Source organism: Felis catus, chromosome B3 (genome assembly GCF_018350175.1).
Source record: "Felis catus isolate Fca126 chromosome B3, F.catus_Fca126_mat1.0, whole genome shotgun sequence".
NCBI classification, from domain to species: domain Eukaryota; kingdom Metazoa; phylum Chordata; class Mammalia; order Carnivora; family Felidae; genus Felis; species Felis catus.
In genome coordinates, this window is record NC_058373.1 from 110,062,700 (window position 1) to 110,077,349 (window position 14,650).

Genomic DNA, 14,650 nt, shown 5'->3' on the forward strand with positions numbered 1-14,650 from the left:
GGCAGGGGTACAAGTATGACTCTATGAGAGCAAATAACAAAAGGGAGATTCGACTTGGGTTTCCTTCAGGATGAGCCATTGAGCTGTGACCTGAGGTTGACTAGGTGAAGGGAGGCGTGTTGGTACAAAGGGCTGATGAGCAGGAGGGAACGTAGCTCGTAAAAGCGCAGGAAGAAGACAGAATGGCTGGAACCCTGGGTGCTGGGAAAGGAGGAGAGTTGTGTGCGTTGAGGCTGGAGAGATGCCCCGGGGTGGACCACACAGCATCTCTGTGGCTGTGACCAACGTCGCTCCTTAACCTCAGAGGGGAGAGAAACCGTCAAAGTGTGGAAAGGGTAACCCAGTAAGATGGACCAGCTGAAGCAGAGAATGGGTCGAAGGGGGCAGAGCAGACCTGGTTGGCCATGGGAGGAGCAACCATGGAGGATGGCAGATAGGGCAGGAGGGCTGGGGGAGCCAAGGGGGGGGGGTAGGAAGGGAGCGGGTACCAGAGCTACATGGGGGCAGATTTCACCTGGTTTATGGGAGGCTGTCCTTGGAGATGGCGAAGGATGGCGCTGTCAAATCTAGGAGATGGAAACTCCAGTGAGGACAGATTTGGGGAGAGGGAGAGAGGAAGAGTGCGATTTTAGTCCTGAGATCCGGAGTTTGATGGGCAAGCGCTGTGTTTTCCGTAGGGAGGACACAGGTTCTCCAGGGGAGGAATAGTAAAGTAAAAGAATGCTGTCGATGGTTGCATCCTGTATCATGAGTTACGTTAGTCAGGAGTTAGCTTTTAAACCCCGCTTTTCTCCTTCAACGGGCGAGATCTCAGTCTTGGTCCTACTTGCCTTACTGGCTTGTTTGTTTGCTTATAGTTGGTTGCAAGAAAATGTGTAGTAAAATGCCCCCCTGCTTTTTTTGTTAGTTAATAGTTTCCCCTTTTATAGGTGAGTAACATCCTTTTCCTGTTTATTCTTCAAATATTTTAGGCTTTTCTTGTTTTGGTTGCGCGTGCCTGTGTATTTTTATTCCCTTAATTTGCTTCTTTCTTTATTTCTGTTTGTTGTCATCTCCATGAACAATAAAAGAGGTGGCCTTGTTATTTTTAGTCCCCTTTCCATCCAGAGCAGCTTGATTAAGATTCTTTGAGATGGCCAAAATGTGTTGCATTATTTTCTGAATGTAGTTATCCTTACCACTTGTGTCCCAGTGAACAGTGAGTTGGGTCTCGTTACAGTACATGCCCTTTTGTTCGAGGCATTTTATTTGTTGAAGAAAGAAATTGTCCAGGTGTTATTAACACAAGGACTAGGGTAACACATAGGCCTAGTAACTGCTGCCGGTAAATTCTTCTTCTCCATGCAGTAAGATAGTTTGATCCTTCATTAATACTTACTCTTTCTCTTTCTTTCTTTCTTTCTTTCTTTCTTTCTTTCTTTCTTTCTTTCTTTCTTTCTTTCTTTCTTTCTTTTCTTTCTTTCTTTCTTTCCTTTCTTTCTTCTTTCTCCTTTCTTTCTCCTTTCTTTCTCTTTCTTTCTTTTTCTTTCTTTCTAATTTTTTAAATGTTTATTTCTGAGAGAGAGAGAGAAAGAGACAGAGTGTGAGCAAGGAGGGGCAGAGAGAGAGGGAGATACAGAATCTGAAGCAGGCTCCAGGCTCTGAGCTGTCAGCACAGAGCCCAACACGGGGCTCGAACCCACGAACCGCAAGATCATGACCTGAGCCGAAGTCGGACGCTCAACCGACTGAGCCACCCACACGCCCCTAAATCTCTGCTTTTTTCATTGCCAACTTAAAACATGAAGTTGTGTCATGTTCATTCCTTTAATTTACATATGCATACGTTCATTCAGCAAATATTGACTGAGTGCCTTCTACTTGCGAGGTATTATTCTACAAGCTAGCGGCCCAGTGACCAACCAAACAAATCCTTGCCCTTTTAGAATTTATGTTTTTTTTTTTTAATATTTAATCTATCTAGAAGGATGCACAGGGAACGGTTAATTAATGTTGTCTCTGGGAAAGGAAAATGGGAGGTTTGAGTGAAGTTAAGATAAACTTTTGAGTCCCGCTTGAAAAATGTTTTATGAGTATTATATAGTACTTTCTAATCACAATAAGAAAAAAAAAACAGTGAAGTATTGTGGAAGACTAGACCCAGAAGAGATTATATCAATTTCTCTCTAGCCAAGGGGGCATTTGAACAGAGTATGTCTTCTTTTAGCAGATGTGGCTTGAAGAATGCCCAGCACGTCTACTGTGCTGAGTGCTGGGGTTGTTATGAATGCGGAGGGACATGGGAGGATTGGCCATTCCAGAGGGTACACAGCATGGGAATGCAGAAAAGAGTGAGACTTTTTTTTGAATGAAACTTACCTGGGGAATTGTAGATATTCTAGTTTGCTGGGAAAGCAGGGTACGAGCAGAGAAGTCATGGGAGACGAGTCAGGAAAAAAGCAGATTGGAGCCAAACTGTGAATGACCTAGAGTGTTAGGCTAAGAATTTAGAGTTTATTCTCTAAGGAATTGAGGAAGGATCAAGAGATTTTAATGGGGAGAGTGACAGATCAAAGGAGGGAATCCGGAGCCAAGTGCCATAAACCTGGTAGCAGCAAGCCAATAATAGACGGGGAAGAAGTTCCTGGATAGGAGATTGCAGAGCTTCCTCAGTGAACTCCTGCAGTAGAGAGGACATTCTTGGATGAGCCACACTGTGATAACGCGTGGCTCTGTGTTTAAGTGAAAATGTCCATCAGTGATTCTCATATCTGAGAATTCTCATATTTGAACTCTTACCGCAGGGCAGAGCTGCTGGAGTCAACATTTTAATTAATTAATCAATTAATCAATTTGGAGTCAACATTTTGGATGAATTCGGGTGCAGCTGGTCTAGTAGCTGTGGTAGTTTTACAAGGAGCTTTATAATGAACTTAAAATCCATACTCTTTCATTATGCTCAACTCCATTTGTTTTCATGTAAATTCCCTTCCAGCTAAGGATATGTGCTGCCAGCTCACAAAGGGCAGATTGAATAAGAACAAACTCAGGGATTAAATGTATTTTTATGGTAATGACCATCTAGAGGAAACCTTTGCCTCCTAGGTCTTGCTTCTCAAATTCGGTCAGATATTTTCCAAGAATGATAAGGATATCTGTATGGGCCTGAGTAAAATTCACTGACTGCGTTTTCCTACGTTATACATGTTTCTTCTTTGCCTTAAAAATCAGGATGGAGAACTTCTCATTCTCCATTCTCTCTTGGCATTTTACAGAGAAATCCATCATTACAATAGATTTTCTTATTCTCTTTAATTCTTTCCCTTTTTTATCCCTAACATTGGCTGATTCTATTCTTCTACATGCCGTTTTGAGAAGAGTCTTACTGTTTTATTAGAAAGTTCTCCCCAGAAATTACAAAATAAAATCCAGCAGCTAAAAAAAAAAAAAAAAAAAAAACTCACTCAAATTAAGTTGCTTTAAAGCAGTTGGTTCTCAATTATTTTTTTCCCAATGGGTCAGCCTTTGAAAGGAACAAATGACTAGTTATCCTGCCATAGGGTGAGTTATTTGGCTCTGGTTCCTGCTGAATTAATACCGCTTTTCAGGGATAAGGCAGTAAGAAAATGTGAGAAAAGTGTGTCAAGGGATAAATAAAATGGCACGTACTAAACCATTTAATTCAGCCATTACAAAGGTGTTTAATTGTCCTCGGGACATCTTTGTTTGCTGTTAAGCAAAGGGTCCTTGTTGCATTTGAAGGGTTCTGATTTCTAGGATGATGAGGTGTTCTGTAAATTTGGACAATGAGTTAGTTAAAAGCCATGAAGTTTCTTTTCTAAATCCTTTTCTGAAGATCTCATTTGTGCTCCGTTTCCTTTGCTAACTGGAGAGGACCGGTGGGGATTTGCTCTGACTGCTTCTCTTATTGTTTCCCCCAGGTTTCTATTAGATTTTATCAAATTAGGACAGGAATAACTTAGGGTTTTCATTGGAAACATTTTGATGATTTTCAGTTTATGTCCCTTTCGGGATATATGTCAGTCCAACCTCGGATTAGATGAAGTGCTCCCAATTTGAATGATACAGTTAGAGCCGTGGTTTCACCGCCTCTTTTCTCAGCCTAGGAAAATTCATTCCTCAGTTCGCTTCGTACCAAGACCCTTTTTGTCCAATATCACACGCAAATGAAATGACCCTCTTCTATTACCTGGACGGAGTTGGGAATGACTGAGGTTTCCAGGTGGATGTGGAATACTAAAACTCTTCGGGAATATCAAGTTCTTTCTGCACTCAGTTTTGTGCCAGAGGTTTACCCCTTCCAAGATGGGTTTATCTGCCTTCCAGAAATGTCCTCGTCCTTTTCCGCCACATAACTCTCCTGAAGGAAGTGCGGACTCTTATCTCCTGCACCTACCAGTGTGCCTGATTAGTTTCTTTTTCACACTTTTATCACCTAGAAAGAAAGATCTCTCTTGGTCCCTTAAGGATAGGAAGAGAGTCATCTTTGGTTTTTTTGTTTGTTTTGGTTTTGAATTGGATTTCTGCTTTATTGTTATAATAATGGATAGGTCCCTCCTCGCTTTTATCTGTGACCTTGATTAATGTACATTGTGTGCAGGTAACTTGATCCTGGAATCATAAAAAGCTGTTCTCTAGTTTTTTTCTGTTGAGCAAAATTAGCCTCCAATACAATTTTTGTTTGAATGTTTAATGTTCAAACATATGTTTAGAAATTTTTTATATGTTTAAAAATATAGTCCTAGCATCTACCGATACTCTTTAATATATGTTTAAGTGTTTAATATCTATGTTTAAAAATATTGTTGTATCATCTACTTATACTAGGAGAAAAAGCAATGAAAACGTATCAAAGACTCTAGAAGATTGCATAACATTTTGAATTATAGGACAAAATTGTGGTTCTTTGTAATTCTTTCGCTAAGTGAAATTTATATGAAACAAATAACTCTCAAAAGCCTAAACTATCCACTTGGCTTGCCAGGACTCAGTTCACTTCAGCTAACAATTACTAAGCACCCTGTACTTTGTAAATCACTGGGCTATACCTAATTTAAGTTGGTAATACAGAAAAATGAAATGGATTAAAAAAGATAAGAAAAAAATCCAGCGAGGCTAAGTGCATCTTTAATCTCTAATCAGCCGTGCTTATAAATGCCTGAAGATACATTGACTCAGATTCTCTTCAGTTCCTCAACCTGAACTCTCATCAGATTAAAAATTTTTCTTAATTGTTTTATTAAAAAATTTTTTTATGTTTATTTATTTTTGAGAGAGAGAGAGAGTGTGTGTGTGAGCCAGGAGGGACAGAGAGAGAGGGAGACACAGAATCTGAAGCAGGCTCCAGGCTCTGAGCTGCAAGAGGGGCACAGCGCCCGTCATGTAGCTTGAACTTACGAGCCAAGAGATCATGACCTAAGCCAAAGTCAGATGCTTAACCGACTGAGCCACCCAGGGGCCCCTAGATTAAAATTTTTTAGGAATTCTAATTAGATGTCATGTCATCAGTTTCAGTCTGATATAACTGTGGTGGCTAGAGATTAATTAAGCAGAGTGGAAGGAGTCAAAGAAAAACAGTGTATTAGAAGATAGATCAGGTAATTTTTTAGAAAAGGAATATAAACGCATAATGGTACATTTGACTTTGTCAATATAGTAAATCAAATATAACAGTAAAATGATTAGAAAACTTATTTTTTATTCATTTAAATTTAATTATGATTTAGTTTTATTATTAATTTTAATCAGTTTAATATCACTAATTAAGTTTTTGTTATTGTTATATTATTATTCTTTTAGCAAATGTTTTCTTTAGAGTCCTTCTGGGCCAGGTTCCTCTAGGCACGTGGAATAGGTCACAGACAAAACATCTTTGTCTATGTGGTGCTTTGCTTCTGGTGGGAGAAGAGCAAGACGTTAAACAATAAACACACTACATATGTAACTTAGGTAGGATGTTTAAAGGTGGTAAGTGCTAGAAAAAACAGAGCAAACAAAGGGCAGCAGGACTGGAGGTGTTACAGCCTCAAATAGGATGGGAAGTAGGCTTGCGGGGATATGTGTAGTAAGAGCACTCCTGGAAGAAAGGACGGTTAGGGTGAAGCCCTAATGTAGGATCGTTTCTAGGGAGTTCGAGAAAAACGGGGGGGTCGAGAGAGTCTGGAGTGGAATGAGCAAGAGGGGCGGCCTGGGTGGCTCAGTCGGTTAAGCATCCGACTTCGACCCAGGTCATGATCTCACAGTTTGTGAGTTCAAGCCACGCATCGGGCTCTATGCTGACAGCTTGGAGCCTGAAGCCCGCTTCGGATTCTGTGTCTCAGGCTCACACTCTGTCTCTGTCAAAAAGAAATAAACTTAAAAAAAAATTTTTTTTTTTTTTTTAAAAAGGGATGAGCAGAGGGGGTGGGGGTCAGCCTTGCGGCCATCTTCAAAAAAAAATTGTTTTTTAATGTTTATTTATTTTTGAGAGTAAGAGAGACAGAGCGTGAGTAAAGGAGGGGCAGAGAGAGAGGGAGATATAGAATCTGAAGTAGGATCCAGGCTCTGAGCTGTCAGCACACAGCCCGATGCAGGGCTGGAACTCACAGAGTATGAGATCATGACCTGAGCCGAAGTCAGATGTTTTACCGACTGAGCTGCCCAGGCACCCCATCTTTTTTTTTTAAGTTTATTTATTTATTTTGAGAGAGAGAGAGAGAGAGAGAGAGAGAGCGAGCGAGCGAGCAGGGGAGGGTCAGAGAGAGAGGGAGAGGGAGAGAATCCCAAAGAGGCTCCATGCTGCCAGTGGGGCTTGAACTCATGAACTGTGAGACCATGACCTGAGCCTAAATCAAGAGTTGGATGCTGGACTGACTGAGCCACCCAGGTGCCCCAAGCCTTGCATCCATCTTCAGGAGTGAAGTGAGAAACCCTTAAGGGTTGTGAGCAAAGGAGTGTGAGTTAACATTTTAGTAGCACCACTCTGGCTGCTGCATTGAGAATGGTACTTAGAGGGCAAGGCTGGAAGGAGGGAGACCTGCTAGGGATTTAGTGCAGGCTTCCAGGTAGAGGTGGTGAGAATGGTAATATCCTGAATACATTCTGAAGGGAGACCAAAGAGGATTCTCCGAGGCATTGGATATGAAGTGTGAGAGAAAGAGAGAAGCCGACTTGTGATGGAGGAGGAAAACCAAGAGTGTAGGGTCCAGAAAGGTGAAGGCTGAGAATCGACCTCAGGTTCTACTGGAAGGTGGTTATTGATGACCTGAATTCATGGTGCCCTTGATGAGGGAGCAGTTTTGGAGGAATGGCCGTGGTCTGATTGGTGTGGGTTCGGTTAAGAGAGAATGAGGAGGAGGGGACCTGGAGAACACAGGCGACTCTGTCTGAGGAGTTTTGTCATAAAGGGCGGCAGATAAGTAAAGCAGTAGTTTGTGGGAACTGGGGTCAGAGAGGTTTGGTTTTGTTTTTGTGGTGAATTAACAGCCTGGATCTACACTGATGGGAATGGTCTAAGGGAGAGGGGGAGAAGGGGATGATACAGGAGAGAAAGGAGGCAATGTCCTCGAGCAGGCATAAAGGGATGGGATCTGGGGAACGAGTGAAGGGATCAGCTTTAGGTCTGAAAAGGCCAGGTCATGGCGTGCTAACAGGCTGGAGGCAGGGACATTTTGATAGGTGGATTGGACAGGGAATGGATGTGCTCTGGGAGCAGGGTCTCAGCTGAAGAGTGAGGATGGGAGAGGAGGTGTTGGAAGTTCGAGGAAGAGACGCCCTACTTGGGCGTCACGGTGAGACCAGTCAGCACAGGGACAGATCTTCTTCCAGCCACATTCAGTAGGATGAGTGTTGGTACGAGCGAGCGGAGTGTAGTGATAAAGAGCCAGGAACACACAAGAAGGCACAAGGAGGTGTTTGTAAGAAGCGATCATGGAATTGAAAATGGAAAAGGATGAAAGGTAGGACATCAGTGGGAGCGAGGGACAGTGAAAAGCTGGCAGAATCAATGGCGCTAGAATGAACTGAAAAGATAAGGGCTGTTGTTCAGAAATGAGATGCCTGAAATTGAGACCTCCAGGAGTTGCAGTTATTAGTAATGATGAGGTCTGGGGTATGACCGTGACAGCGAGTGGTTGAAGCAGAGCAGAAGACAAGTTTGTTGCAGAAGAAGAACGGAAGAAATGGAGAGGCCAGGAGCTTCCTCAGTTGTATGCTGAAATTGCCAAGAAAGAGAAATTGTGTTGGAGAGAGGGCAGCGGGGAAGGAATTAAACGAGGAATGGTGAGAAATGACAGAGGTCAGTAGATGACTGTGACCGTGGAGATGGTCTGATGACATGAGAGTCAAGACTGGAGCACTTTGGGGACAGAGAGAGTGGAGAATGATCTGGAAGTGAGGAGCAAGGACCCCGTGGTGCAAGGGGTATAAGAGAGAGCAGAGCCAGCACTTGAGGGGGTCAGATTTCAGCAAGAGCAGAGAGAAGACACCTGTCAGAGAGGGTTTGGACACTGGCGACTTTGCTGACGGTGTTCTACAGGTTCATCACCAGTGGAAGGGCCTCCCGCGTTAAGAAGAGATGGGTGATGAGAAAAACTGGGGCGTGTGCAGAGTCATAAGGACATCAGAGTGAGAGAACAGAAGGGAACCTGACAGCCTGGAGAGTGTGTGCAGTATGTATGTGTGCAAGCGTGCAAGTGTGTGTGTGTGTGTGTGTGTGTGTGCGCGCACGTGCGCTGATGGACATAGCAGGGAAAGAGGCATCCTGGGATGAGAGCTGGTGACCTCGAGGTAGATGGTGGTGTCAGGGCTGTGAACATCGGGCCCAGGGAGGAGTGAGTGCCTGGGCTGACACTTGTCCCTGTCCAGCCGGGCGAGGACATCTGGGGAAATGGAAACTCAGTCCTGGTGTGCAGGGCTAACCCTTGAGTGCGGAGTTGACATGTCCGCAGGAGCTGAGGGGGTAGAAGGCTAGTGGGGAGCTTGGAGTTGGTGTAGGGCCCGCCCCTGCCCCTGTGAGGAGAGGAAGACGTACCCTGAGTGTTTCAGATCTTGCCCTTGACTCCTGTCCTGCTAATAAAAGTGGGCACTTCTCAAGTGAATCCTTAACAGTCTCTGGAGGTGAGTGCTTATTACCTTATTCCCAAAGGAAATTACTGATGTCACACAGCCGCTTAGTAACAGAGGCAGGACTTGAGCCCAGGTGTCTCTGACTCTAACTGCAGCTCATTTACAGTTAATTCAGTGGCTATATATCCTCCATGATAAATACTCTAAGTGTCGAGACTAAACTGCTCATGACTTTATGAACCTTTTATTTATTTGTTTGTTTGTTTGCTACATTTATTTATGTTTGGTTTAAGAGAGAGAAAGAGAGAGAGAGTCCCAAGCAGGCTTCACACTGTCAGTGTAGAGCCTGATGCAGGCTCGAACTCATGGACAGTGAGATCATGTCCTGAGCTGAAACCCAGAGTTAGATGCTTAACCAACTGAGGCACCCAGGCACCCTTATTTATGTATGTATGTATGTATGTATGTATGTATGTATGTATGTATGTATGTATGTATGTATTTATTTATTTATAAAGGATTCTTTTTTTTTTTTTTTAATGTTTGTTTATTTTTGAGAGAGACAGAGACAGAATGTGAGTGGGTTAGGGGCAGAGAAAGAGGGAGACACAGAGTCCGAAGCAGGCTCCAGGCTCTGAGCTGTCAGCACAGAGCCTGGTGTGGGGCTCGAACCCACGAGCTGTGAGATCATGGCCTGAGTCGAAGTCGGACACTCAACTGACTGAGCCACCCAGGCGCCCCTGTTTATTTATTTATTTAAAAAAATGTTTATTTATTTTGAGAGAGAGAGAGAGAGAGAGAGAGAGAGAGGGAGAGAGAATCCTAAGCAGTCTCCACTGTCAGCACAGAGCCTGACGCGGGGCTGGATCCCACAACCATGAGATCATGACCGGAGCCGAAATCAAGAGACTGGGCCACCCAGGCACCTCCTTCTTTTTCTTTTTTCTTTTTTTCTTGAATGGGGTTTGTCTTTAAATACGTATGGCTTTAGCTTAGACTGAGAGTGCCTTTGGGTTGGGAAGTCTCTCTCCTCACAGTTCCTTGTACAAGACCGTCAAGGCCATGTGAGGACTTAATTCTTTTGTCAGTAAAAAGTATTAAAAATCATTGTCTCTTGTTAGCTAACCTGCGGTGATAAAATATATATATATATATGTGTGTGTGTATATATATATATATATATATATATATATATATATATATAATCAACATGCTATTTCCAAACCACTTCTTGAGCAAACATCCGAAAGCTAGACCAAGTCCTAAAAAGCTGGTAAAACTGTGGAATACACACACATCCCCAGAGGGATAGACCTTTGAGGTTTTGATAAGTTTAAAAGGGTTTCTGAGGGGTGCCTGGGTGGCGCAGTCGGTTAAGCGTCCGACTTCAGCCAGGTCACTATCTCACGGTCTGTGAGTTCTCGTGGTCTGTGAGTTCGAGCCCCGCGTCAGGCTCTGGGCTGATGGCTCAGAGCCTGGAACCCGTTTCCGATTCTGTGTCTCCCTCTCTCTCTGCCCCTCCCCCATTCATGCTCTGTCTCTCTCTGTCCCAAAAATAAATAAACGTTGAAAAAAAATTTAATAAAAAAAAAAAAGGGTTTCTGAGGCTTCTCATTTTATAACTGCTGTTGTCTCTTTTCAATAGCTGAGCAGGAAGACACTCAGAAGAAAACCTTCACCTGCTGGATAAACTCACAGTTGGCAAAGGTGAGGATAAAAAGAACAAATAAAGCTATAAATATATTTAAATTACTTCTCCTACTCCCTCCCTTTGGGTCCCCCAAATGGTACTGGGGAGGTGTCAAAAAGGTTGAAAGAATGTGCTGAAGTCACCGTTATCTTGTTTAGATGTATTTGTCATTCTTTCCCAACACAAAAAGGAGACACTTTTGCTAAGGATATGGGAGATCAGAGAAAGCAGCAACGTCTCTTTTATCAAATGTAATAATAATAGTAATAATGATTCGTACCTATGTATGGAGGGTTATGTGTTAAACAGTGTCCTAAGCTCGGTAAATATAATGAATTTGCATCACATTTACATGACTTTACAACATCCTCATGAGACTATTATTCCTGTTTAAAGAACAAGGAAACTAAGGAAAAAGAAGTTCTGTGACTTGCCTAATGTTGCACTGTCACACCGCTTATAAGTGATAGTGCTGGGATACAAACCCAGCAGTGTGGACCCAGAGGCCTTTTTTCCTTATTTTTAAAAAAAGATTATTTATTTATTTTGAGGGGGGAGGGGCAGAGAGAGAGGGAGACAGAAGCCCAAGCAGGCTGTGTGCTGTTAGCGCAGAGCCCAGTGAGGGGCTCGAACTCATGAACTGTGAGATCATGACGTGAGCTGAGATCAAGAGTCGGATGCTTAACTGACTGAGCCACCTAGGCGCCCCAAGGCCTTGTTAATCACTGTGCCATCCTGCCTCTCGGTGATGCCAAGTGCCCGGATAACCTAGATATAAAATGAATAAGCCTCTTCTCACAGGCTCCCCATCCCTGCACAATGCAGTTCTGAAAAGGGTAAGTTCATAAACAGATTACTCCATAAATGTAATCTACTCCCCAAATGGGTCACTGTTGGCGTTTTTGAATGTCTTTAATGCCGCCTCTATGCACAGGTTTTCAGCTCTCAGCGAAGGTACCAGAGTGTGGTGCTACTGGAAATTTGCCATGAGATAAATTAAATTCACTACTTTTCTTACCGTGCTTTGACATAGAACTTTGTGTGTTCTCTCTCATTCTGTTACTTAAAAATCACTACCGAATTTGAGCTTTTGTGAAAACACAAAGCGCATTTATTGATGAGAATCCTAAAGGTATTATGTTTTTGGACCAAAGTTTGAATGAATGTTTTTCTTGTGACCTTTTGTAGCACACTCCTCCCTCGGTTGTGTCAGACCTATTTGCGGACATTAAAAAGGGGCATGTCCTCCTGGACCTGCTAGAAGTACTCTCAGGACAACAGTTGGTGAGCTTTTTAAGTGACATTAAAAGCCTTTTATTGATTAAAATTTTTTTTTTCATCTTTCTAAGTGATATATTTTGCTTGAATTTCATAGCCTCGAGACAAAGGATCTAATACCTTTCAGTGTAGAATCAACATAGAACATGCCCTGACATTCCTAAAAAACCGATCAGTGAGTATGAATTTCATCGGAAGATTCACAGGAGAAATTAATGCAATGAAATATTTTCTCCTTTGAACCCGTGTTTCTTCTTTTCCAGATCAAGCTAATAAATATTCATGTCACTGATATTATAGACGGAAACCCGTCCATCATTCTTGGCCTAATTTGGACAATTATACTGCACTTTCATGTAAGTAGTGTGGTGGTGTGGAAGTTATTTCTGTTTTGATTACTGCAGAATGAAATAAGTGTTAGGCAAGAAGATTCAGTCCTGAGTTTCTTCCAGAAAAAGGACACTCTAACCCTTGACGGGTGGACCTTTGCCACTGATGTTATTTTGCAGTTGCAAATTGAATGCGGAATTATGGTATCTTGAATGATCTGCAGTGTCAGCACCACTGTCACTAGAACCTGCCGTGATCAAATTTTGTGTATTATTGCTTACTTACTTTGGCAGAAGAGAGGAAGCTTCCGGAGTCAATTTGTGAGAACCAACCCACTAAACTTTGTAGAATCTCCTAGTTTCGAGGACCCTTGTCCATCCAATCTAGTAATCCCACAGCATTTCGTCCTGTCCCCAGACTGACTCCTTGATGAATTTCACTCCACAAATAATGTAAACACCTATTACGTTCTAGCTCTTGTGCCAGGACACCAAGAAACCAACAACAAAGACACTGTTGGTCCTGACCTTCTGATACTTACGATTGATAAATATGTTCTTCCAGACCCGGGATTCCGAATTCGTGCAGGTTTTCTGCAGTTACCTAAAAAGTTGCATGTTGTATCTCTCCATAATTACTTTGAAAATAATTTAAATAATGTGGGAAACAAATGTTATTTTATGAAAACCAGAAAATAACATAAGTACTTTGTATAAGATTTAAGCCATGTAAGATAAGAACTGTGTATGATTTCTGGATACCTACGTTTGAAGTTCTAGTAAAATAAAATGCGTGAGGATGATGAAAACCAAGTTTAGAATTGTGTTTTTTGCCTCTGGGAGAGGAAGGAAATGGAATCACAGAGGGAAAGACAGAAGGCTTAAACTGTATCAGTGTTTTATTTTTTTAAAAAAAACATGAACCAAATGTGGTAAAATGTTAAAATTTGACAATTCGTAGGTATTTGTGATATTTTTTTTCCTCCATACTTTCCAGGATATTTGAAGTATAATTAAAACTTTTAATACAGGTAATAAAAGGCAAATAGAATCGCCTATAATTCTACCACTCTGTGATAACCACTAAATAATTTGCTGTGCAGTCTCCATGATACATGCAGTAGGAATGAACATATATATTTGTTTATGTTTGTATGTCCTAAACAGAATGGTCCTCCTATCCAAACTTTTCAACCTGTTCTAATGAACATCTTTCTGAATTTATATGTGTGTTTTAATGGAGGCATGGTGTTCTCTTGTAAAGTGCTATATCTTATTAATGGACAGGCAGAATGCTCATAGTTTTATGATTATAAGCAATTCCAAAAAGACTACGCTCAGGGTAAAACTTTTGCGTACAATCTTCAATAGTTCCATGGGCCAAATTCTTAGAAGTAAAATTGTTGGGCGTTAAGTTTTGCTTTTTTTGGCTTCGCTTTACCGATGTAAACAAACTTTTGTTGAAGTATAACATACGTAGAGAGAAAGGTAGAGATCTTACGTGTAGAGCTGGATGTATTCTTGTCAATTAAATACATCCACGTAACCATCCCCCAAGATATAAATAGAAAACATTGCCTGAATCCCAGAGTTCCCATGTATTTCTCCCAGTCCTTACCCCCCTTCCCTGAAGAAACCACCACTTCGATCTCTATCGCTGTTTAGCTTAGCATCTTTACCTCCATGTGAAGAGATTATAACTGAAGTGACTTACATATGCTGTATACTCTTTTGTGTTAGATTTCTTTCACTTAACATCATCTATGAGTTTCAACTTGTTGAAGCGTGCATTGCATCGGTAGGTCTTTCGTTGTTGTTGTTGTTGAGTATAGTTGACGCACAATTAGTTATTTTAGTTTCAGGTGTAGAACTTTGTGGTTTGACAAGTTTATGCATTTTGCTGTGTTCACCACAAGTGTAACTACCGTCCATCTGTCCTGTTACGTCACGGTTATAATATCATTGACTGGATTTCTTTCTTTTTCCTTGTCGTGTGTGACTGTATCACTGCGTGAATACGCCAGAGCTTACTTACTCTTCTACTGTTGATGGGCATTTCTTTTGTTGCCAGTTTTCAGCTGTTACGAATAAAGCCGCTAGCCCCATTCTTGTATATTTGCCTTTGGTGGTACAAGCCCTCATTTCTTTCGTATATATATCTAGGAGTGGATTTGCTCGGTCATAAGGCGTGTGATCTTCAGCTTTGGTAGGTAGTGCCAGTGAGTTTTTCAAAATGGTTGCCCTGATTTACCCTGTTACAGAGTTTTGGAGATCCCTTCTCCAATCCCTACAAATACTTGACGTTAAA

The 14,650-nt window shown here is 41.9% G+C and overlaps 1 protein-coding gene across 13 annotated transcripts in view; it reads left to right on the forward strand.

Annotated features, from left to right (window-relative positions):
- The window catches only part of SYNE2 (spectrin repeat containing nuclear envelope protein 2), a 345,027-nt gene that overhangs the window by 73,731 nt on the left and 256,646 nt on the right, over positions 1-14,650 (forward strand). For all 13 annotated transcript variants that reach the window (XM_045060037.1, XM_045060046.1, XM_045060047.1 and 10 more), the window contains exons 3-6: positions 10,691-10,752; positions 11,924-12,019; positions 12,111-12,188; positions 12,277-12,369. In XM_045060037.1, the coding sequence (XP_044915972.1) occupies positions 10,691-10,752; positions 11,924-12,019; positions 12,111-12,188; positions 12,277-12,369 (329 nt within the window). The remainder of the gene's footprint in view (positions 1-10,690; positions 10,753-11,923; positions 12,020-12,110; positions 12,189-12,276; positions 12,370-14,650) is intronic.